Source organism: Manacus candei, unplaced genomic scaffold (genome assembly GCF_025592945.1).
Source record: "Manacus candei isolate 608988 ecotype Guabito, Panama unplaced genomic scaffold, ASM2559294v1 h1tg000057l, whole genome shotgun sequence".
Classification (NCBI taxonomy): domain Eukaryota; kingdom Metazoa; phylum Chordata; class Aves; order Passeriformes; family Pipridae; genus Manacus; species Manacus candei.
In genome coordinates, this window is record NW_026138105.1 from 4,227,833 (window position 1) to 4,253,747 (window position 25,915).

General features: G+C 42.7%; 1 protein-coding gene across 1 annotated transcript in view; it reads left to right on the forward strand.

Moving 5' to 3' along the window:
• Nucleotides 1-25,915, forward strand: part of PTPRT (protein tyrosine phosphatase receptor type T) — a 457,975-nt gene that overhangs the window by 370,661 nt on the left and 61,399 nt on the right. Inside the window, exons 14-17 of the mRNA XM_051802833.1 lie at nucleotides 2,516-2,572; nucleotides 12,108-12,243; nucleotides 17,329-17,358; nucleotides 24,344-24,391. Coding sequence (XP_051658793.1) covers nucleotides 2,516-2,572; nucleotides 12,108-12,243; nucleotides 17,329-17,358; nucleotides 24,344-24,391 — 271 coding nt within the window. The remainder of the gene's footprint in view (nucleotides 1-2,515; nucleotides 2,573-12,107; nucleotides 12,244-17,328; nucleotides 17,359-24,343; nucleotides 24,392-25,915) is intronic.

Sequence of the window (25,915 nt, forward strand, 5' to 3'; positions counted from 1 at the left end):
GAATGGAAAAGGACAAGAAATGATGGTAGTTCTAGTGTTCATTGTCGCTGTCTCAATTCATATAACTTTTGATTTATGGGCAGATATCTTATTCCTGTACGTGGAGTGCAGAAATCTCTGTGGAAATTCCTTTTCTTTTCCTCTTGTCCTCGCTCTGAATTGCAATGCTGTGATTCTCAGAGCCTGACCATTAGCATGGACACTGGAATATCCAGCTGGGGCTGATTTCATGCAGTTTGAGCTCTTCAGGGGTGCAGTGCTGGTTGCAGCTCACAACCAAAGCAGCATCAGGAGTGAATCTGTGGTGTTGGTAACACAGCAGTCCCTGCCATTGCTGGCACCTGGGCAGTGTCAGCAGCTGAGCAATAGCTGAACAATGTGGTTCAGAGCTTTCCCATAGTTTCAGATTTCCCTGTGTCCTGAGGCTGAATTCCCACCATACATTAACTCCATATGAACAGAAGGACTCAGGCACTGCCCAGCCCGGCCCCTGAAAGAGGAGGGTTGTATCTGCCCTCTCTCTGCTGTGTGGCAGTGCACAGACACCCTCAAAACAGTAATTACCTTGTGTCCTGATCAAAGTCTGATATCTGGGATGTTCTAGATGCCCTACTGTGTCTGTGCTGTCTTCTGGCTGCTCATTATATTGATTATCCTTAATGGCATTGCCCTGTATTCACCTTTATTTGATTGCTGTCTTGCTGAGGATACAATGAGCAAACCTGTAGTCTGCCTTTAACAAAACCAATAGAGCTGCTAGTGAGGATACCACTGTGGTCTCTCTGTAGGAATCTGCAAAAAAAAACACCAACCTTTTTTGGAATCAGGATTAATCATGGCATTGACAGCTCTTAAAAGCTCTGCTTTGAGTTGGTACCAGAGAAAAAAGCATATTTTGTTTTGATGCAAGAAAATAAATACATACTGCTGGTGCCAGACTAAATGTTCATTTGGGATCTAGGCCTAATTTTTCCATTCCTAGACTCTTGACACTGCAGCAGCTCCATTAACACTAGTGAAATGAGTCCTGATTTACACCAGTGACAGGAAGATTAGGATCGAGACGTGTTTAAGCAAGGCAAGTATTCTCTTGAAGTGCTGGATTAACAAGGGCACTAAACGTGAGTGTGGGAGTAATTAGGCAGTGAAATGTGTTAGGCATGTGTTACTGGGGGATTATAACACATCTTGGGTGTTGCTGCAAGGCACCTGTTCAGAAGCTGAGTCGCTTTAATTACTGGAGAGACCCATGAGGCTGTTCCGCTGCCACTCCTCCAGCAGCCTGGGAGCCAATTTGCTTTGTGTGTCCCATTGCCTCAACACCAAGGAAATGAAAGCAGAGAACTCTTTAAAAAGAGTTTTAGTCCATTGCAGAAAGTTTTGGAGGTTTCCCAGTTTTCTTTTCTCTTTTAGCAAGAAATAGGCCGTTCAGATCGACCCCTTTCCAGTTCAGCCCAGCTCCACACAGGAGCTGCTTCCCAGCTCTCTGGGGCTTCACCCTTTGCATGGTTCCCTGTGTGCTGCTTCTAGTTCTTGTGGTAGCAAGAAAAAGCTCTCAGATCTTTCTGTTTGGGGTTATGAAATGTCAGGAGGTGGGGGCAGTGTCAGCCTTTCAGAGCACCAGGTCATGGCATCCTTCAAAGCAGAGCTGGGGGTCAGCACGTGTTTAACAGACATGGGGCAGCACATCTGTGAGCTCATTTCCTTCCATCCAGTGCTCCCATAGAGGAGCTGGCTGATGCCTGTGGGAGGGGCTGGTGGCAGGGACTCCCTGCCAGCCTTTGCTGTGGTGCCATTTGATGATCCATCAGAAAGCTCCCTGCGTTTGTCCAGTCTGTGCAGCCCATCCCACCTTTTGCCAGCATGTTTGAAATCCACAAACATTGTTAACCTTTTGTATCTACGTGTGTATTTATTTTCAGATTCATTGCTCTCAGATTTCTTGCCACTTCCCTCCTCATATGGGCTACTCCTCTTCTTTTTAAATTACTGGAGTAATGTCATCTTTCACAGCATTAGTCACTTGGATGCATCTCATTAGCATAAAGCACTCTTTAAAAATAAGTTTCTAATTAAACCCCAATTTACCAGCTCTCTGCCATACAGTTTTCATTCAGACAGTTTATTTGTTGGTTTTGCCATTTGGTTTCCTTGATAGCATTTGTTTTAATATGTCCCATTCTTTCTGAATTAACTGACTTGTTCTCCCTGTTTTAAAGCAACATATTTATATTGACACTTTATTAGAGAAAATTGTAACCTCTTACCAAGAGAGAGTGATTACCTCTTGTATTCTTAAAGTGCATTAAATTAATTTCACAGTGTAATTGAAACCAAGGCAGAGGGCTCATTAATGGTTCCTTATCTCCTGATACTCATTTCTTCTTTCTTTAAAATGTGAGTTCTTGCAAATGAAAGAATGGAACTATAATAATCATTATGAGGTACATTTTTATTTTTTTCCTTTTTTTTTTTTCTGTGCATGCTGCCTGGGAACCATTTTGCTTGTTTTTAGCAGTAATAGGTAGACAAGAGGTGACCACGCGAAACCCGCCCAGCCTCTTGAGCACAGGTGATTATCAGTTCAGGAGAAGGAAAACTGGTCAACCTTCCAGAGGTCTGAGCAGCTTCATGACTTCTTGTTTCATATTTGTTTTGCATGGGAAAATACTTTTAATAATTACTCCAATACAGTGTAAAAGGGGACAGTCCTCATATGTCACTCCTTCAGCTCCGAGGGGGATCTTGGCTTGTGCTGAGGGTCAGCTGGGGGGGCTCAAACCACTTAAATCTTCACAGGAGCACTTGAGTGTGGTGGAAGAGCCCCACAGATGCCCCTCTGCAGAGGGTGAATATCTCCCTGGGCGTGCATGGAGCTGAGCTGCATCTTCAGTGAAAGCAGCTCCAGAATTCACTGGGGCTGATCTCACTTATTCTTTGACAGCTGAGTGCTGCTGTTGAAGAAATATGGCAGGAAAATGAAAGCTTGGGTCTGGAAACCCTCTGTGTAGAAACTGCTGCTGCAGTCAGAGAAGCTGCAGGACTGAGCCTCAGCAGTAAAGTTGCTCACAGATCACAAGTGGGGATGTTTGGAGCTTCTCAAGGGTTTTGTGGTTTCATCAGGTTGAACCTGGAGGTCTGTGTGTCACCAGCTTGCCCCATCACGTGTAACACTGGGACCAGCACCATTACATTTGAATGTGTAGAGAAAATTTAAATATAGAGAGGAAATCCCATCAGCTTTGTGGAAGTAGTTTTTTCTCCTTTGGCCTGATGTGCACGGAATGACTGACTGGGGTGTGACAGCATTACATGTGATTAATGGGAAAGGGAGGGGAAAGGAGGGGATGGTTTTTCAGTTTTGAGATGGGTTACATTTCTGTAGGAATGTTCCTGTTCTTCTCCCAGTGCTTCATGATTATTCCTGTCCCCTTATGGCTTCCTCACCCAACAGTTTTTTCAACTACACATCAGGACAGCTGTGATGATACAGGGGCAGAAAAGTGCTGGGATCACTGTGAAGTTCAAATGGTTTTAAGATGGAAGAAAAGGTCCTGATTTTTGGTAGCACTGGAAGAAGGAAACTTCCTGAGATAGTCTTGAGACCTCATTTAAGAATTTGGGTCTAAAATGTCCAGGAAAATCTTGGGACAGGAGGGAGACTGCAAGAAATCAGTGGAAAATGAGGAGGAAAAGTGTTCCTACTGTTCACACATGGTTTTGCTGCATATGAGAACTGTTCTTTTAATAGCTCCTGGTCCCTCAAATTCATTGAAGAGGCTTCTTTTGTTTTCTGAAATACAGTCTGGGTTTGTAGACAGATAATGTATTTTTTAAACGGATCTAATCCCACTTCAAATCTGTTTGTTATTGCATTTTGTCTTCTAATACACTGGAATGTTATTCCTTTGACAGGTTTATTCTGTTTTGTGCTATTTATTTCAGAGGAGTTTATCACACTTTTTGAGTTGAATGCATAAAAATGTTCAGTTGTTTTTTCCCCTGAACGAATCTCTGCCTTCTAAAAGTTATTTTTTAGCACTAGGTTTGTGTATCACCATACACAGCTGTTAATAGAAGACACACTTATGTTGCTCTTAACGAAAAATACACTTCACTGGGAGATAAATCAAATTTCCTGGCACGTGGATACCAAATTAACCCAGTGAACATCTTTATTTTCACCAAATTTGGTGGCAAGACTTACTTAGAGGGATTTAAAATGTCACCTTTAGGGGCTCCCTTTTCCAGGGAGATTTAAATTAGTGCAGAACCTGCTCTAGAGCTGGATGAGGCCACAGTGAACTGAATTTGGTAACTCCAACCCAGTTTCTAGAGAGCATTTTCTACTCCAGAGCTCTGCTGCACTGCTAGACCCTAATCTTGGTCTCCTCAATTAAAATAAGCAGCTGGAGAGAAGGGCAGAAGAGGCAGAGTGTTTAAGGTAAAATTTGGGATAGTTTAGCACTGTGCAAACATCAACTCTGTAATTCAGAGCATCCACTCCCAGGACACACTGGATATCTTCAGAAAAAGAGAGATTTTTTGAAAAAACAGAATCAAATGTATTATTGCTGTGTGAGCCAAGTCCTCTGGGAATCAAAGCAGGCAAGGATTTACTTGGAGATTCTTGTCCCACTTCAGCACCCACCTGGTGGGAAAGGATGTTGTTGCCTCTACATGGCTGAGGCTGGTTGGCTCTACACTTATTTTTGCTTCCAAATAAACTGGTAACCAGGCAAAGAGGGGGAAATGAAAAAAAAAATGGTAGTTGGACATTAAAGCCACAAGTGAAGGTAAATCAGAAAGGATTTGGGGTTTGTTTATTTAGTTTTAATGCAGAGAGCAGTAGATGTTTATTCACTTGTGAAATTTAGGGGCATTTTTTCATCTCTCCTGCTTGAAGGTTTGCAGAAAGAACTGTCTGATTGTGCCCTGAAGCCTCTTCTGCACAACGGCTGAGATGGGGCAGGGGAGGGGGAAGCAGGAGGAGGGCTGTCACATTTTGGACAGCAGTGTTGCATGTTCCTGACCTTCACACACTTACACCATCTGAGTGATCAATATTTGGTCTCCATTTCCTGATATCTGGAGATCCTTTCTAAGGTGTATCAGCCACTAGTCAGGTACTGTGGATCACTCAAAATGGTTTTCATAAACAGATTATCGTTGTCAGTGTCCTTTAACAGCACTTCCAAAGGCATCACAAACCCAAGGCTATTACAAATACATTATACCTCTGTTTCCTTAAATAGATTTCCAAACAAGCCAGTGTTCAGAAACAGGGTTAATATTAATGCATGAGCTTCTGAGCTTCTTCCAGGAACTGGACATTTAGAAACTACGTGGTGATATTAGGATCTGTGATAACATCACGAGAGAGGCAGGTGTAACAGAGACTGCTTTGTAGTATTGTTGTAGAGGGAAAGAAAAAAAATCTTCATTCCAGGCATGCCTGAAAGTGCTGCTTCCACTTGGCAGAGTGCAGGAGGTTCCAGTGTTTCATGCAGCACACGTAGAGCGTGTGTACAGACTCCCTGACACACTGCCCAGCTGACTCCTGCTTGCTGGGAGAGGCTCAGAGCCCTCCTTTGCATGCTGCTCACTCAGCCCAGGGGTGAAGCCTCACCAGGCATGGGTTTTGTAGGTTTTTGTAGGTTTTGTAGGTTTTTGTAGGCCACTGTGGTACTTGGAACACCTTTGACCAGTCAGGCTCAAGAGGTGATTTTATTTCAGTATTCATTTCCTACCCACCCCTTGACTTTGCTCACTGGTTTTGCAGCTTCTGCAGCTGGTGTGGGTGTGGATTTTGAATGATAATCGTGATGAGATCAGGGTAACTTCTTGGAGGGGACTGACTGATGCAAAGGTTAATTATTTTTTGTTAATAGGGTGTGATGAGTGTGTTATATGCCCACAACACTGTGCACTGTGAAGTGTTCACATGTATCAGTCAAAAGATTGATCTGCCCGTGTCTGTTTTGGACCACACAAAAATTAAGTCACATTTGTCAGTTTGAACTTGTGATAACGGGAATTTTGCTTGCTTTCCATTTTTGTAATATTGAGCTGGTTTCTAAATAACTCTGCAAAAGTGGGGAGTTAAAATGGGAACCTGCTCTCACCCCCGAACCATCCCATCACTTGTTGTCATCACAGCAGCTGCTCTTTAGCTGAGCTCTTCTTTCAAGCAAATGTAATAACCTTTCTCATTCTTGGGGACCATATATCTGCCTTTAGCACAAATTAAGTGCTTCTGTAGGTGGAGAAAAGAAAAGCCTTTGTGGTGGATTTGCCTGGAATCTCCAGAATCAATTATTCTCTTAGTGCTATTTTTTAATTCTCATCCAGTTTAGTATAATGCTGATCTTGATTCCTCTCTGTGTATTTACCTTCATCCTCCCACAGATTCAACCTGTAAGCTTGAAAATCCCTCATACAAATTCTGGTTTGTCTTTCTGTCCTGGTCTGCTTTATTTTGCTGCTCTCTCTACTTAGAATATGGTTGAAAGCTTTTGCCTCTCACCATTCTTTCCCCTCTTTTTGACCTTTGTTGAAGAAATGAGTATGTCTCATTGTAGGCTTACGCCTGTGCTGTTTGCAGTCTTCAATAACTGGAGGAGGCAAATTGGTGTAGTGATGTTACATGTAGTGATACTCTTTGTGGTGTTATTTTTTTTTTTAATGAATTACAACAAAGAAATAACCAAAGTGGAACGTGGCTTTCAGATTTGATGAGCTGTTTCATTGTTGGCTCATGATGTACAGCAGCATTGGCTTTGTGCACAGTTTTTTAGCCCCAGCACAATGTTGGAAGTTTTATACTGGTCAGCTGATGCCCAGGGCTGGTGCTTGGTATTCTAGAATAGGATATAAAATGGTGCTTTCCCACCTTTATCTCAGTGTTATCATTCTTGGAGGTCTGGCCTCGTGTCTGCATGTCAGACTGTGCTCCACAGGTATAGATATTATCAGACTCTGAGAACATTTCTGTGTGCAGAGATGCTTGAATCATTTGTAGGCCACTCACATAGAAAGCACCATAAAAAAATAAATAAAGGAAATCATGTTTACAAGTGATTTGAGAATAGCTGTCTTTTGAATATAAGCCTCTAGGTCTATTAGGAGATTTTGCATTCAGTCTGCAGCCTGGCCATTATGTGCTGCAAAGAAATCATTCTGATTGAACAGCTCATTTTAATGACTGTGAACCCAATATTTTTCATTAATTTTTCCGGGTTAAATAATGCTTTGAAGTGATTTTTTCTGATTGGTTTCTGTTCCACGAGTGGATTTCTGTCTGAAGAGGCTGTGTTCTTAGGTGTCACAAATTTGAAACCAAACCTCATCTGTGCCAGACTTGTCCCCTTGTTGGGTCTTTCCTGGACCTGGAGGCTGAACCAATGCTTGTGTTGCTTCTCTCACTTTGTCCCTCCCTCCTTTACACTTGCACTGCCCTTTTCTTGACCCTGCTGTCCTTAGAGCCATTTTATTTGCTTTCCCTCCTCCTGTTATGCTTTGGGATGCTCCTCTCTCCTACACAGGGACCCAGCTACCACTGACTGTGGTACCACTTCCATCACAGGGCTTTGTTCTCTCTTCCTCACCACCTGGAAATCTTACACAAATACCTGACTTTTCCTCCTGCTTATGGCTCTTTTGAATCCTTTTTCCTGACAGTTACATTTTTCTAAATGCAATTTTGTAATTGCTGCTTAAAGGACGTTTCAAATTGCAGTTTGTGAAATAGGTTTTATAGAAGAAACCTGTATTATCAGTCCTGCTTAGCTCCATGCACTCAATAATCATTCTTTCCTGGGTGTTTTTCAGAGTGCCACCTCCACAGAGAAGGTTGCTTTATATCTGGTGGCTTATTTTCAAATAATATATCCATGCATAAATTGCTGGGAGAAGGATTGCTATGGTGCCTTTCCCTCAGCTGTTCTTCCCCCAGAGGGTGGTTGGGCACTGACCAGGCTCCCCAGGGCAGTGGGCACAGCCCCAAGGCTGCCAGAGCTCCAGGAGTGTTTGGACAATGCCCTCAGGCACATGAGGGCATTCTTGGGGTGTCCTGTGCAAGACCAGTAGTTGGACTTGATGATCCTGATGGGTCCCTTCCATCTCAGCATATTTTATGATTCTGTGATTCCACAGCAGCAAGGCCAGATTAGGGCTTAATCAAAACCTTAATTAAACCATCAGTGCTTGATGATCCATAAACCTGACTTCTCCTGGGCTAATGAGCTGGATGACTCTGGGAAATAAACCATTTTCCCTGCTCTGCCCTCTTTGCTTCTCTGCAGCATCACCAGAACAGCATCTCCCATAAATGTGCTTCTTGTAACGCCTTCTGTCTCACTGCAAGATGCTGGATCTGGGAATTTTGAAGAGACAAAGTAAATTGGGTTGCTAGGAAAGGACTAAAGTGTTGAAATAGCTCTGAATGACAAATGGAGAGCTGGGTGAACACTGATGCCTGGGAAAGTCAGATTGGTGCTGCTGGCCAGGCTTCTGGGATGGTGCATTTTGTACAGCACAGAAATGTGTATCTCTGGAAGTAGTAGCCTATGTGGTAGATAAGCACAGATAGGGAGTCAGGGGACCTACAGTCTTCACTTCTCTGGCACTGTCTTCTATCATTTGCCTTCCTTATTAAGAAATCAAGCTTAGGGCAGAAAATTGTCCTGCTTCATGTTGGTGCAGTGTAATGGGGTCCTGACCTGAGCAGGGGCTCTGGGTGCCACTGGAATACACACACTAATAACAGTGCTGACCTGTTCTGTATCCTATTATTCCAGTATAGAGCTTCTGTTACTAGGACCAATTTATTCCAGGAGATGTGGTGGAAGTAACGCCTAGAAAATATGGTTATTGTTTATTTTTCTTGTTTTAATGTCGGCAGAATATAAACATTGTTTTTCATAAAGGAGAGGGTGGCCCCTCAAGTACAGCAGTGCAGAGCTTTCCAAGTGTATTTAAAGGTATTTGTATGAAATGGCCATCTGAGCAGTTTGTATGGGCTGCTGTGCTCAGAGGATTTCAGATCCTGCGTCCCTATAAAGGAGAGAAAGAAAACGGAATTCTAAAGCAGCATTTCTGTCAGGAGCAGCAGAAGTCACCTCCTGCAAGGACAGGGACAGCTCACAGATGTCCTCCTACCAGGATAAAAATGTTCCTACCTACAGCTGGTGGTGGGAGCATGAGCAACCAGAGGAGATTGAGGCATCTGCAAGGAAAATATCCCAGAATGGCAGGAAAACAAGGGACTTCTGCAGTAGTTTCATTGCAAGGCTTTAAGGATCCCAGAGCCAGCAATTTGCTGACACTGTCATATCTTCAATTCCTAGGCACTATTAGCTGAGACAACTTACAAATGGTTGGACTAGTAGCCTAAAGGAATTGTTGGCCTTTGCCAAGACAGATAGAAAGTTGCACTGAAGATTTGAGTGAATCAGTCACTGCAGTGTGGAGGTGTCAGGACGGATAATGAGCCTTTATCCTCCTTCCAGGACTGCAGGAGCCTGCAAAGGGATGAGAAATACCAGATAAAAATACACTGACCACACATTGCCTGTAGTAACAAGCAGCAGCCTGGCAAAATCCAACCAATCGAGTGGATTAGAGGATGGAGTTGACAGCCCATTCTTGTTTTTTGTTTAACGTGGCTCACACTTCACGAGGGCATTCAGATGGTTCAAAAATGAGGGGGGTCTGACTGCTCTTTGTGATAGAAAACCATTCTCCAGCACCTGTTATTTAGGGTCACAGGAGTAACTGCAACTCAAGTGAAGGACAATTTGGAGTGCTTCTGACTTTCACTTCAAATGAATAGAGTTTTAGCCATTTTTCAGGGAGAAATTGTACCTTTGTCGTTGACTTTGTTGTGTGATGGTGTCAGGATTGCCTGTGTGATGGTATACCTCGAGGATAGATTTGCTTCAGGACTGTAAGAGATGTCAAATAAAGATGGTAATATGCAACTGAGGGGTTATTTTATTTCCCTGCTCAGGAGTCCCATTAGGGCACTTCAGACATGTGAGCACAGAAGTTACCAGTGAACTCTTAACTAAGGGGGCAAATTGGTGAAGGCAGCAGAGCAGTAGAGTTGTCAGGGACAAAAAGCTGAAAATTATATGTGTGTTTCCAAGAGCCAGCATTTTTTTGCTTGGTAAATATTGGGTTTTGCTCTGGCAGAACAGATTACCAGCTTAGCTGTAGGAGGAAGGGAATCATTCTTCTATTGCTGCATGTGGTGAGTTTTCTTAATTTTGCATTTCTGGTGTCAGTGGGCTGTGTGTGCTCTTCAGGATACTGTGGGAGGAGAATATAACAGTTTGTTGAAGATAAGATCCTCATCCCTGGAAGTCCATCAGCTAAGGCCCTATTCAGAACATAGCAGAAAGCCCTATATTGGTATTTTATTATTCTGTATCATATCCTATATCTATATCATCTATATCATTCTGTATCATAGAATCATGGAATGATTTGGGGTAGAAGGGACCTTAAAGACCATCTCATTCCAACCCCCATGATTTGATCATAGTGACCCTTGGGATTCATCCTTGCAAATAAAGATCTTTTAAAGCCTGTGCAGTTTAATGTGTGCCAAACAGGCAATAGAATAACCCAGTGAGGCTTTGTGCTGTCTCACCAACACATGAGCTTGGTTGAATATTATCTCCCCAAACAACTTCAGAACAGAAGGGATTCAGATTTTCCTGAAGGTCACCAACACAGAATTATTAAAAGAGCAAAACATTATGGTCTTCTGATGTCAGCCCTCTGTTTTCACCTTTGATGCCCTTTCCCTACTGCATTTAAGCTGTGGAGGAAGACTTGGCTGACTCCCCCAGCAAAGGTGAAGCCCAAGATAAGAGTGTGATCTCGTGTAACATGAATTCATTTAACTTCCTTAACTTGCCATGGTGATATTTTTAGGAGTAGTTAAGTATATCAGGAATATAATGAAGATAGGCTTATTTAGTCTTTAGAGTAGCCATGACTCAAATCTTGTGGGGCTTTCTAAATCAAACTCAGTGGCTCAAGCTATATCTGGAAAAATTCTGTGCAGCAAGTAGTGAAGTCAGCAGAGCCAATAATGAGCACTATGGAAGCAGCAGCAGGGGAGAGGGCAACATTCTGTCAGGTGCTGTTAGTGCAGGGAGAACAGGCTCTCAAAATCAGATCACAGCAAGGAAGGAAAAGCGGAAATGCTGCGCAGATAACGTTCCTAAATATGTTTTGGTTTTAGGTGTGCAGGCTTCACTCTTAAAAAAAAAACAGAAAAATTCAAATAGAAATTATGTTGTCTTGCCTGGGCTGCAGGAGAAGTCACACCTGGAGATGATGTGTGAGGGTGGGGAGGCCCTGGCACAGGTTGCCCACAGAAGCTGTGGCTGCCCCTGGATCCCTGCAAGTGTCCAAGGCCAGGTTGGATGGAGCTCTGAACAACCTGGGCTGGTGGAAAGTGTCCCTGCCCATGGCAGGAGGGTTGGAATGAGATGATCTTAAAGGTCCCTTGCAACCCAAACCATTCTAGAATTCTGTGTTTATTCTAGGGTGCTCTGTGTGTTGGGATTAATCTTTGCTACATGTAGAATTGTAATTTTTATGTTCACCAAAATATGGGCCTCCATATTTGCAGTGAAATATAGAGGTGTGTGCTGATTTTAGAGGGGAAGAAAGTTTCTACAAGTATTGTTATTGTATGTTACTGCAAACTTTTGCATTCATTATCTTGATGAGTAAGGATTGCACCTCCACTCAAGATATTTGAGATTAAAATTACAGCTGCTACTCTCTTGTTTCTGGGGGTATGCTGAGTGCTTCAGGAGAGTAAATTCCCCATTACAGTATCATATAGTAAAATATTAGAATCATTTGCATTACACTGGGATTTTACAGCCGATTACTGCTCTGAATTATCTGTCATTAGCTCTCATTAAAGGCAGATTTGATTAGATGGACAATTGCCTATTGCAATTTGATTGCAAATACGTTGTTAGGCTTTCAAATGAATATTTAAAGTGGATCATTGCACGATTTCCCTACAAACCTTTTTTTTTTTTTTTTATCTTCTCCTTCCTCTCCCTCCATCTTTTAAGGAGCTTCCACCCAGAATTCCAATGCAGTGGAACCAGAAAAACAAGTTGACAGCACAGTAAAAATGGCTGGAGTTATAGCTGGTCTCCTGATGTTTGTGATTATCCTCTTGGGAGCAATGCTTACCATCAAGAGAAGGTAAGTTTCTGCTTTGCTTCCATCTTGGACCTATTGGCTACAGTGTTGTTGTTTCAAAAAGAAGAATAAATAAAGGGAGATCAAACATTCCTTTTGTGCTACAGAGGGCAGCAGTTAATACTTATTTATGCAACATTAACACTTAAGAGGTTGTAGTCCCAGAGGAAATGCTTGTTCTGGGAGATATTACATGAGTAACAGAGGAATGGTTATTACTGCAAAGAGTTAATGGTCATTAATTGATAATTAATGTGAAGGGATAACTCATGAAGTAGCATGTAGAAGTACAAAGTGATAAATGGAGCACCTCTCCTAATAGGAAAGGTTGAGAGAATTGGGATTGTTGAGCCTGGAGAAGAGAAAGCTTTGGGATGATCTGATTGTGGCCTTCTAGTACCCAAAGGGAGCTACAAGAAAGATGAAAAAAGAGTATTTACAAGGGCCTGGAGTGACAGGACAAGGGGGAATGGCTTCACACTGACAGAGAGTAGGTTTAGGTTGGATATTAGGAAGAAATTCTTCCCTGTGAGGGTGGGGAGGCCCTGGCACAGGTTGCCCAGAGAAGCTGTGGATGCCTCACCCCACCCAGTTTTCCAACACTTGATTCTTCTGATGTTTTGTCTGTCATGACTGTTACAACACAAGTTATCTCACAGATAACAAAGCCAGAACCAAAAATACTCACAATGCAGAGTGAGTTCTAGAGGTTGGAGACTGAGGACCCACTTGCTCTATATAAAAGTTCCCAAAAGTTCTCATGCTGATCTGAGACAGTGCACGTGTTTTTCTGGGGAACTGGCCTGATCCCTGAAGCAGCAATATTTGGTGGATTTGGGTGTGATGTCCCATGGACAGAACTTTGCCACAGGCTCTGTAAACTGAGGCACCTTTAAGAAAGGAGGTGAGTGGGTGTATTAGAAATCTAAATTCTCCATTTTTGATTTCTAGAGCTGAAAAATCATATTTTCCTGTGTTGTTTCCACCCCCCCAGTGCAAACAGGCAAAATCCCTGCAACCTGTGTCTCTCTTTGCCAGTTTGCTGTCCTTGGCAAGGTTGCCCACTGGAACCCACACTAAGAAATAAACTGGCTCACTGACTTTAAAATCTTTTCCCATTTAGAAGCTCTAGCAGAGCAGGAGGAGGTTTTGGAGGCTGTCTCACACCTCCAGCACCACTCCCAGACCTGCTGAGCCCACAGGTTCTGGGGCTCCCCTGGATGGGCAGCAGCAGTCACGTCCAATTGAGGCTTGGAGCTGCATATGGACAAGTGTTCCCTGAAGATGAACTTAAGCCTGTCAGGCTCATTTAATTTGTAAACTAATGTGGATTGGGACCAGCTTTTATAAAAGGAGAAGCTGATTTGGACCACAAATTGATTGGAACTTTTAGAGGTGCAGAGCTGAAAGTTTGTGTTCTTCTGAGAGAAGAGTTTAACAACAAAGTTCTCTTTCTGTTTTGCAGACAGAAGCACTGGGAGCTTAAGCTCTTGCATTCCACTTTTGCATTAACCTCACTTCTAAAAGAGTTCCCTTCTCAGTGCACTGAGACCAATTCCTCACTGAACAAACTGTGTAGTCTTACAAGGCAGCAATGCAGAAAAATAATTTAATTAGATAAACTCAGGATGTTGTCTTCAAATGGAGCTGGAAAATATCACAGTGACATTTGTTCACGATCCAGGGCTCTGCAGTTCACTGGGAATGGGCACAGGGGTGGATTCCCTCAGTGAAGCATTTTGTCAACCACTGCAAACAAAAAAGGAGGGAGAGGGATTAGATGAGACAGGAGCACTAAGAGAAGGAAGACACTGGTTTGAGATGAGCATTGGGATTGTCAGAAGCTTCATTTTGTTCTTGTGAGACACCAAATCAGCAGCACACTGGTTTGAACCTTTCAGATGCCAGGCATGAGCAAGTCCAATTGCTCATAGTTTCAGCAGACCATATTGCAAAAATTCCTGCAACTCACAAATTTCTTGGGGGCTGACGAAGTTTTATAGTGTTTAGACAGATATGTGAAGTTAATTAAACCAGTCAGAATCTTTATGCAGTGGAAAATTTGGGTTTGACTTTATTATCTAAAAGTTTCAGTTGAAACCTTGGATCACTTAAAGTCTGCTGCAGATTCTGTATGAGTATGTGTAAAACTTGTGTGTGTATATATATATATATATATATGTGTGTGTTTTAAATATGACTGTCTTACAGTATCTAAAATCAGAATCAATTACAAAATCTGTTTTCTTGGTTTTGGGAACCCAGTAGCTCTGTGAGTTACATCACAGTATCATCATCACGTGTGTGACACACAAATTGCTGCCACATAATGGAGAGAAACTATTTACAAGGACATGTCGTGACAGGTCAAGGGGGAATGGCTTCAAACTAAAAGAAAGTGGGTTTAGGTTGGATATTAAGAAGAAATTCTTCCCTGTGAGGGTGGGGAGGCCCTGGCACAGGTTGCCCAGAGAAGCTGTGGCTGCCCCATCCCTGCAAGTGTCCAAGGCCAGGTTAGACAGGGCTTGGAGCAACCTGGGATAGTGGAAGGTGTCCCTGCCCATGGCAGGGGGTGGAATGAGATGATCTTTAAGGTCCCTTCCAACCCAAACCATTCAGTGATTCTATGATAATTTAACCTGTTAATTTATAGGTGGTGATCAGTGCCAGCTTGAGTGGATTTGCCCATGGAAGGCAGTACTGTTTTCTTTCATTAATAGATACATATCTTGAAATACCTCATTTTTATTGTATCAAAACAATTCCAGTTCTCTATAAGGAGATTGTTTCTTTGTCCTTAATATTAGTTAAATATATTTGTGTACCAGAGAATACAGGATTGGTTAGTAAAACCAAACTGAAACAAGACATTTGTAAACTTCTTTTTAGGAGAAAATACCCTTTGACTTTGCCCCCCCAAAGGATTTGATTTTGGTCAGTTGTGATTTCATCTGGACAGTTTTAATTCCGGTGTAATCGTGACTTGCATTTCCCTGGAGTGAAGAATGTGACACTTCTCAGGCTTGTGTGTTTGAGCAGACAAAGCCTCCACTGACCCCTTAAATATAAGGCTGAATAAATAGGATCAGACAGCCTGTCATGGGTGTACTGTAAATAAGTTCTTTAAACTGCTGTCAGTAGCAAAAAAGGAGATTTGGGGCTATGTAGGGTCTAGGATTATTTCCTTCTATGAAAATTCACCTCCTTATTCTGGATTAGGATTTAGGTTGTTACCTTAAACTAATTAAATAAAACCCCAAAGCCTCTTGGGCAGAGCATACCCAAGCTGTAGGATAGAATCAGCAAAAGGGATATTTGCACATTTTTTGCCCCATGTCCCTCCTGTGTCCATATTTAAGGTGGGACACAGCCTGGGGTTTTTACTGAACCATAACTCTGACCAGTTTTCACAGTAAGCTTTGAAATATTCCTTAGGAAGTCCTTATTTTAGGCTGCATATTTTAGGAGAATTTGAGCCAAAATGGACTGTCCAATTCCAAAACATAACCCTCCTTTTGCTTGCCTTTATTTTCTGTCCTTATGGAGCAGATCTTTCTGAGCTTTCCTCTGCAGCCTGGAGGGATGTGCAGCTTTTAATGAGAGCTGAGAGTCTGGTGTGATCACAGATGTCTCCTGGTGAGACAGGAGAGCAGCAGAAAGAACAGCAAGATGCTGAAGGGAACAATTGCAGTGGATAGTCCTGTGTGAAACCTGACCTGGCCTCAGGGGGGGTTGGTTTAATGGAATGATTTTGGGGGTGTAGGAGGTTCAGCTTTGTGAGCTCTCATTTTACACATTCTGGTTGTTTTTCCCTTTGTTCAGAAGTTATTGGGAACTTGGAATTCCACAGTGAAACTCAGTGGCAGTCACTGCACCTTTCTGGTGCATTCTATGGCACATGGGATTTCTGGGTTTCATGAGATAAGAGAATTATGTTAAAATACCTTCAGGTGTACCTTGGAATCCGTGCCATTCCAATAGCTTGGAAAATAATAGGAATCTGGCCAGAATTCCAGGTTTATAGCAAGAGCCACCTCCAGGAAAACCAAGTCATTCCCATTTAATCCTCATGAACTGTCCTTAGCCCCATGTGTGCACAGAGTGACTGTGCTGAGTCTGGTTCCCCCGTGTGCTTATGGAGTTTGTGTTCAGAGCAACCATGAAAGTGACCACTTGAACCCTGCAATTGTATTTCTAAGCAATTCCTAGTGTTTGTGGAGTCTTCAGGGATTGGATTTTAAAGTTGTGCAGCAGACTGAAGTTTGTGTTTCCCTGTTTTTCCCTGTCTTGACCGCTGCTGCTGCTTTTGAGACTCCTCGTGCCTGGCGGGAGATCTGTAACACCCTGGGCCACATCTGCTGTGAGCCAGCTTTTCAGAGGAGCCCTTTTCCAGTTATGAAAGGGAAAACATCACCTCTTAAGTTCTAACTGAGTGCCAAGGCTCGGTTTGTGGCGCTGCTCAAACACATATCAAAATGTTCCGGAGAGAATTGTTGAAAAACTGTGGTAGAAAATGCTTGCTCACAGTGACGCAGAAAGCTCATGCATACCCCCAGTGCTCAGCTCTAAATATGGAGTGATGCTTGAATTGGTAATGAACTATTTGCATTTCAGACTTTGATGAAGCGTGATTTATCATTAGACAATTTGCTCATTGTCTAAATATTCCAAAATTGTGGCGTTCTCGCATTGGCGCTTCCCCTGTTTATTGTTATTTATATTAATAGCTCTGACATCTTTCTTTCCATTTCAAAAATGTCAAGGCACTTAACAGGCAAAAGTAAGTCTCATTATCCATGTTACTGCCGTGGCAAAGTGAGGGAAGAAAGAGGTGAGGGGATTTATACATGGTGACACCAGTCAGTAGTAGAAGTGAAACACAACCCGTCTCCAGCTCACTATTTTATTACTCACCACCCTATATAGCTCCTGGAAAAAGTGTAAGAAAATGGTAGCTCAGTACAAAAACCAGCACAAATACTTTGTATATTGAAAAAGAATCCTAGAGTTCTTATAAATCTAATTATGTGCTTTTCTTTTTTTCTCCTTTTGGATATTTTGTTCATCTGATTGGCCATCGATATTTAGAAGAAATGCCTATTCCTACTCCTATTACTTGTAAGTACTTGGCTGGGGATGATGTTTCTTGAGCATGGTCACCCTGTGGTAGTCCTGTGCTTTGTGGTATTCTTTTCTTTTTCCACTTTATTTTTACCATTCCATTTATCCTTGTCTTTCCAGCAGCTCGTGTTTAGTTTTCTCAGTTGCACACTGTTGTGTTTTCCCTGTTCTCCCATTGCACCTGTAATTGTGCCTGCAAACACATTAATGTCCATATATCAGTTATGGTTTATAGCTCTTCAAATTGAATATTCTTCTTTAGGTTGGATAGTAGGAACAATTTCTTCTCCAAAAGGGCTGTCCAGCACTGGCAAAGGCTGCCCAGGGCAGTGGTGGAGTCACCATCCTGGAGGCATTTAAAACACATGTAGATGTGGCACTTGGGGACATGGTTTAGTGATGGACCTGCCAGTGCTGGGTTAACAGTTGGACTCGATGACCTTTGAGGTCTTTTCCAACAGAAATGATTCCATGATTCTATAAATGCTAATGGGACAGATACAGAGTGTCCCAAGTGCACCTTTTTAACATTCCATTGTACGTAGCCAGACTTCAGGAAAATTCACACCTGAAAGATATTGTTGGGAAGCCAGGGGTATAAACTTTTTAAAAATTCCAAGATTTCTGACAACTACAACTTCACAGGATCTCAGCAAACGTCCCTGTTGCTGGAGTTGCCAGGTTCCCAGGGTTGGTTTAGATGGCTGGATTATGAAGTGGTTCAGATATTCAGATCTAAATCACCTGTCCAGTCCTAATGACAAGGCTGCATAATTAAGGCAGTTTTTAAGGCACATGAAAATGCTTCACACATCGGTGTTTCCAGAGCCATCTGTTGTCTAAAGACTGAGGGGCTGGAAAGTAATCGGGGCCAAGCTGTTTCTGCTGGGATAATAGTTGTCTGAGGATCAGGAGGAGGAGAGGACTAGTCAATGATCTGAGGAAAGAGTCCTGGAGGACGGAGCTGGATGCTTTGCCGCCCTCAGAGGGTTGGGAGGGGTGGAAAGGCAGCTGTTACTGCTGAGAGGAACAGCTCTGCCCTCTCCATCTCTCAGAAGCAGCAGCCGTGTCACTGCCATCCCCCTTTTCCCGGGAGCACAACCTGCCACACTTGTCAGGGCTCTGAAATCCAGAGAGCTGTCAAAAGGGCCCTGCCAGTTCCTCCTGCTCTGCTGCTCCAGCAACCACATCCTTTGCCTGTTCCTACAGTTCCTCTTGGTCTTGGGACTTTGTCCTGGAGACACAGCAGGAGGGTGCTGAGCAGGTCAGCAAAAGAAGCATGTTAATGTGCTGCCATTTGAGTTCTTCTCCACTTGAGTTGCTTCACATCCAAAGAACGGGGACAGGAGTTAAGTCTGAGGATTCCTACGTGGAGGGATCTTACTTTTCAATGACCTATCAGAAAATTATTGAAAGGGGCACCTTCCCCACTCCCTGGAGCACGTGAGGAGCCTCAGGACACCATCACGAGCCTTGACTTTGCCCAGTGATGTCACTGTAAATGCAGAGTAACTCCAGTTCCTCTAGACCTCACTCTGCTTCTCTAAGAATGGAATTTGACCCTAAGAAGTCAGATTAAAGAGAAGTTTAACTAACTAGGGGATGCTTTTAACACATGGGTGCTGCTAGCTGTTTGAATTTCCTGGTACAACCTTTCCTCTTCTGCACACTTCTCATATTTTACTGTTCTGGTTTCTTACAACCAGTAGCACCATTGCCTGAAAAATTCAGTCCCAGGTTTTGCATTATAATTTTGTCTTCTTCCAGCAGACACCATGTGGTCAGAACATTCCCTGCTCTACTATATTTTGAGATTTATGTATTTAAAAAGATGAATCAACCTCTGAGCCCTCTGTGACCCATTTTACAGCAGCACTACATTGTTTTAAGCAGTCAGCTGAGGATTGCTCTGCTGGAGCAACCACAGGGATCCTTAAGGGATCTCTTTGCTGTCTTGTAATGGCTTCTGGGGATCAATTTGCTAGAACTCTTTTTCTCAGGGAACAGTACAGTGACTCAGGAAAAGTGAAGAGAGGAACCTGAACAACAGTCAAGGCACAAGGAATATTCCAGTAGCGAGGGAAGAAATCAGGAGAATCCATGAAGGAGCAAACAGTGAAGTTTTACTGAGTTTCATGTTTCAAGGTTCACATGAAATGGGGTGTTGCATTGTGATTGCAGATGAAAATCTGAAGTTGCTAAGGACTGTGTAATTCTTAGCAAAGCTGATAGGAATTGCTACAGCCTCCCATAAGCAGAGAGGTTTGATTCAAGTTTATTTGAAATGTTGTGAAAATAAGAGCAGCAATATGGATATATATTTTTTGAAATAGAATTGGTTTCCATGCTATGACTTCGTATGAATGTTTTAGTTCTGAGGCAAAATTCAGTTGAATGAGTTACCAGCACTGAAAAGCAGGTTTTCAAATAGATCTGCTGGCAGACCTTTAAATGTGACCATATGGACTACATCACTTTATTTTTGGTTTCAGTTTCTGGACTTCAAAGTTGTGTTTCTTAGAGCAGTTCTTGTCTACTTTCAGATAATTCCTCTCAACGCTTTGTCATCTGCTATACTGGCATTTCTTCTTGTTAGGAACCAAAATCTTCTTGTTAGGAAGGTCAAAATCCCCAACCCTAACTCTTCTAAACAGTTCTTAGTGATAACTCTATTAAAGTCACAGAGAGTTATGTCATAAGTAAGTGGTTTTTACAGAGACAGGCCACAGCACTGTGGTAATTGGAGTTCTGCCTTCAGCTGGGCTTGTGTTCTGCTGCAATCCAGGGCTTAAAATCTGATTCTGTAAGATGGCTGAGCACCCTCAGCTCTGGTGAAACCAGTCACAAATATTCATTTATAAGAGCAGCTCTTTTGGTTATTTTTGGTATACGTAGTTATGGGATTTCTGTATAGCAACACTTGATTGAAAACTTGCTACAACATGTAGGAACAGGTGAAAGATAAGGCCATAAAGGTCTTTTATAATGTGCTTTAAGTGGAAATACAAACCCAGGAGGCCTCAATTCCTAACTTGTAACTCATCATATAGTGTCCTTCAATTTACCCACCATCAAAAGCTGGTTCTTTATGATTTGAGATCCTGGGACAGAACTTTGTCCTGGGCAAAGGGAGCTGTGGAATTGGGAGTTCCTGTCCTGGTGCACTCCTTTCATCCCTGTCCCCAGGGTGGTGCCTGAGCCTTTTCAGAGGAGTTACTCTGTATTTACACCAATACAAATGGTGTCTAAGGTTGGTACAGAATTGCTGGCTGTCTCTTTGCACTTAAATTTAATGGGCAGTGCAAGATATCAACCCATCCACGTCTGAAAGCTTTTGGGGTTTTTTCCTGGCTGAAGCTGTAAAACACAGGCAGCAATTCATCCATTTTACAGGAGGGTTTGCCTTTAATGACAGGCACCTCGTTTGCAACAGTATTTTCAACTGCAGCAACTCATATCATGATTTTATTGTTTCCTCACCAGGAAAAGGAATGGAAATGTTTTCTCTGTGTGGGTTGTTTGTTTTGCTTTGTTTCTTTCTCCTGGGCTCGGTAATGGCTGCAGAATGAAATTTAATCAGGAGAGATATCAGACCAGGGAAGTGTTTCTGGAAATATAGAGATTCATGTGTGTGTTACAAGCACTCAGTTTAATGTTATTTATAAGAGAAGGGCACTCAATGGCCAAGATGATGTTTTACTTTTCCCCTGAACTGGCCAGAACTCCTTGGACATTATTACAACATAGGAAGCCCCTTCAACTCCCATTGCAATTTCTTACCAGTTTTAATTGTTGGATGGTTTCAGCTGGGAGGAATTGTCAAAGGTTATTAAGCTAAATTTATACTTACTTACTGGTTTTTTTTTAAATAACAGGGTTTGTGCTGAATTTATTTCCACTGTCTGTGGGACATTTGAAAAGAAAAAAAAGCCCATTATTTTATTTATAGGCATACCTCTGTATAACCACATTAATACAGAAATATCTCCATATATTTCCATGGATGGTGGGATCTGCCTGCACAGGTCAGCTTGCTAAATCAGGATTTTAAGAAGAAACATTCCTGTAAGATGCTTTTCTCATTAAATGCTGGAAAAACAGAGTTGTTAATCAGTGGCTAAGCCAGTCTAATGAAGGCAAATTAAAAAAAAAAATCATGAAAATGCAGAAAGTAGGTGAGATATTATTTAGAACGTGTCTGTGTGGTGATTGCAAGCCTAAACTTTGCAGGGGGCAGAGTTTGTGGCTGTCAGTACCAACATGGGCTTGTATATATTGGATGGCTCTGACCTGTGTAGTTTGTAGGGTTGTAAGTAAATGTCCCCACAAAAAGTGGTTAAAAATTTGATCAAGTGAAGCTTGGATCATATTTCTCAAGACCCTCTGTTTGTGTGCACTCAGTACAAAATACTCAGAGCATATTTTGACTTCCCTCTGCATTACTTCACTTTCTCCTGTCAAGTGATGTTTGCTCTGTAAGTAACAATGCTCCTTGCTCTTCCCTCCACCTGTACTCCCTGTGTCCCTGCCATAACCTTCCTGAGGCCAGGAATGCTCCTCAGCCCTGCTGAGGGTGCAGTCAGTGCAGGGGGAGCAGGTGAGGAGGTGCAGATTGAAGGAGGACCATCAGAGCACGGAGGAGATTCCCCAAGCATCGGAGCGATGGAAGGCTCTGAACTCTCGTTCCACTTGCTCTGTTTACAGATCTTTAGTGACCAAGACTTCACAGCCTGTCTGCCCTGTCAGTTTGAGAGACAGGCAGCTTTTCCTGCATGGAGTTGTCCCCAAGTTTCAAATGAACTGCCCTCCCCATAGCTGAGCCCTATTACTTACTCCCTCGCCCCTGCAGACAGTGAGAGCAGCTCCCCTGTGGTGTCTTTTCATATGTTTGAAGACCTCTCCACCCTATTTGATTTCCTTTTCTCTAGATTAAAGATCCACATTTCCTTTGGCCTTTCCTTGTAGATCATGTTTTCCAGCTTTACCTTCCTTGTCCTCCTCTGTGTGTGTCCCTTTGGCACGTGTCTTATTTGAAGTGCAGTGTTACAGCAGAGCCCTCTCTGATCCTCAGTCACACCAAAAGGATCACCCAGGCCTTGCAGATTGTAGTGCCATGTATAATCCCTCCCTTATTTTTCACACCAGCATGAAACTGTTCTTCTAAACTGAATTTGTGATCTACCACAGGTTTAGGGGATGGAGATCTGTTCAGTAGATCTTCTGTTTAACCAGTGCTCCTTTTTATTTGTATGGCTCATCACAGCCTGCCTTAAATTGCTGCAGATTTCATCATAAATAATGTGTGTGCTCCCAGCAGTTTACTATGCACAGTTCTGCAAAAGGAGTTTTATTTTGTGGCTTTTTGAAACTGCTTATTGAAAACGAGGGCAATGTGCAATTCGTGTCTGTGGGAGGAAATTTCACATTTAACTTAGGTGATCTATACCTAATGTCTAAATTACCTGTGCATGCAAATCTACATTACAGTGTGTATAACCCATCCCTGGGAAACATCTAAAATTAAATCTGTCAATGTAAACGTATGAGAGTTCTGGAGGAGTGGCAGTTACAGCTTTAACATTCATGTAGAATTGATAGAAAAAGTTAAAGAAGAGTTTGAAGCTGTTTTTAAAAAATAATCCCTGACGCTTATCTAAACCTCTGCAAAACAGGGATCTGATCCTGCAGATACTTCCAACAGAAAATATTGCTTGAGCTCTCTGATTAATGCCCGTGGCATTAAATGGTTTGTGCTCAATACCAGGTTTGCATTCCTGGAGTGTTTAAGTGGAACTCTGGCAATTTGAATGTAGTGCTTCAGATTTTACGTCTAGTTTCTGATAGGAGTAGAAGTTTCAAAAATAACTGAATCAAACCTCCATCTTGTTTTTTTCCAAAACCTACACTCAGTTGAGGTTCACTGCCAATAGTTTTATCCTTGCTTTAGTGGGGTCACCATCAACTGCCTGATGATACAGCTGATTTCATTTTTTTTATTCAGCGTCGAGCATCTTTCTGTCTCATCCCTCCTGTGTGTGTGTAGTGCTTCTAAACACCATCTCTTCATTTACAAGCCCTGCAAGGGGCAACCCACTAAACTCCATCCACAGACTCCTGTTTTCTTCTTCACACATTACCCTTAAATGTAACCCAGCCATTAATATCACCTTATTCCCCTGCTGACATTTCAGTCTCTTCACCCTGTGTTGATTGCAGCACTCTTCTTCCCAATATCTGCCTGGGCCTTTATTTCCTCCCCTTTTCAGCTGCATAATGCATGAGTGGGGAGGTGTCTGCTCGGTGCCTGGTGTCAGGCTGTGCTGGGCACACTCTGGGCACCCGTGATTGACACTAATGCTCCCGGAGCAGCCTGTTGCAGGGCTGTGTTCAGGGGAGGCTGGTCAGTGGGGAGAGCAGGAGCCCTGTCACTGATGTGGCTGGTCAGTGATCCGCAGAGATCTCTATTTTTGGAAGCAGCATTTCTAGATGAATGCTTTCCCAATTCCTAAGGCATTTTTGACACGCCGGGAAATAAACCTCTACCTAGCTGTGGGTTTAAGTCACATCCTTAACATTCTGGAAAGTGCTAGTCATTTGATTTTATAATCCTTTCTATGAATTATAATGATGGCAAGGACCAAATAGGCTTAGTCCTGTGCTGCCACTCTACCCAGACACGGAACGGCGGCAGAAAAGGCACGTTCAGAAACCGAGAGCCCCTTGATGTGTCTGGCGAGCTTAGCTCTGAAATCCTCAAAAGAGATCTGTCTTCCTTTTCCCTCTAAATTTAGATGGAGAAGTTTTACGTTCTTAGAATAGAGAGGGAGAAAGGTGGAAAGTGATAAAGAAACCTGTAGCATTTTTCAGGTGCAGAAGCGTTTTGTGTTCCCTGGTCCCCCTGTGAGCTCCTGCGCAGGGGCGGCCGGTTTGTGTGGGCGAGTTAGGTTGGGACCTTTAAACTCATGTCACCTTTTCTTTTTAGGCATTCAAGCCAATGTTTTAGGGGCCTCTCTGTCTTCTACAGGACCAGGTAGAACTCCTTTGCATAGGGCTGTTGTAAGCAGGCCTTTGGGGACTAATGGGCTTGGGTTTGGGGTTATTTTTTTTTTCCTGCCTAGGACATGCAGAAATGTTGTTGCTCAAAGAGAAAACAAGTTTGCCAATTCCAGCTCTTTGTAGCCTGTTGGCATTTCTGAAAAAAATACCAGGCCGTGGGGACTTACAGATAATAATTGCCACAAATAATTGCATTTGGATTTAAAAAGGAAGTCGCCCTTCTTGACTCACCATTTTTAAACCTCAGCAGTGGTCGTCTGTAGGGGCTCACCCCAGCAGTCCAGAGTGCTTGTTATTAAAGACTTCTGCATTTTGGATTAGTGTTTCCCACTGAGAGATTTTAATTCCTGTTGCCAAAAGAATTCACACAGGCATGTGCTATTAGCAAATCTGAAGGATTATGGAACCACATAGCAGAGTTAATACACTTCAAGACTATTGTAGTTACCACAGCACAAAAAATAGGGGCTCCCACGTCTGCAGCTCTGTGCTAACGTTGCCCAACACTGGAAGCAAAGCTTTTAACATCATTAAACACCAGCTTTTTGCTTCATCACTCAAGGGCTGTTCCCCTTTGTAGCTTCATCTGCAGGAGTGGGTGCACCATGGGGGTGTGGGGAGATCTAAATGTGCCCCCTGTGGTTTTGTACCCAATTTGAACAGCTCTGGGTTTGGACTGGAACCGCTAATTGTAAAAGGCTGAACCCCAGCTGGAGGAGCAGATGAAACATGTGTTTGTTCTAAAGTTTGCAGCAAACATTCGAGTTTTCTCCATAAATCTGTGCTCTCCTGATCTGGATTATCCACTTGCTTTAAAAAAGTCCTTTTCCCACAGACACAGGCAAAGGTTTTAGCTGTCTTTGACCCTTCGTTGCAAACGAGTGTGACTGGCCAAGCTGCCCATCTCCTGAAGGCTGGGGCTCAGCTGTGTGCTTGAACTTGCTTGGAAATGCCACTCTGACATGTTCTGTGGATAAATAAAGCCCCTTAGACTATGCTGCAAGGAGTATCTTTTTTAAGAATCTAATGAAGTTTAAAAGACAGGTAGCACTTACCATAAGCCTGTAGTCTTAGAGAAGAAAAATCTCTTTGCACAATGATTTAGTCGTTAGGATTTTTTTTTTTTCTTCTTTGAGTCGGAGGAAAGAGAGAAATCTAAAGCTCCTGCTTACAGTAATCTGTTTTTCTCCCTTTTATTTTGTTTTATTTTCTTATCTAGGGAAGTCGTGTAAGCAAAGTTCTTTGCTGGCGCCAGGGATTTGTGTGATATTTTTTCAAGGTGTGGATTGTAGAATGTCACACATTCATTTTTAAAGGGTTTTGCTCTCTGATACAAGTGAAGCACAGGGCAGTCAAATGTCAGTGGAAGCTTAGCAGCTCACTTTTCCTGCTTCTCTCCATTTTCTTATTATTAGCTGTGTTTGCAAAAGAGGAGCCTCTTATGCTCTCAGCTCTGGGAGTGTTTTCAGAGCAGGCAGCGTTTCTGCTTTGGCCAAAG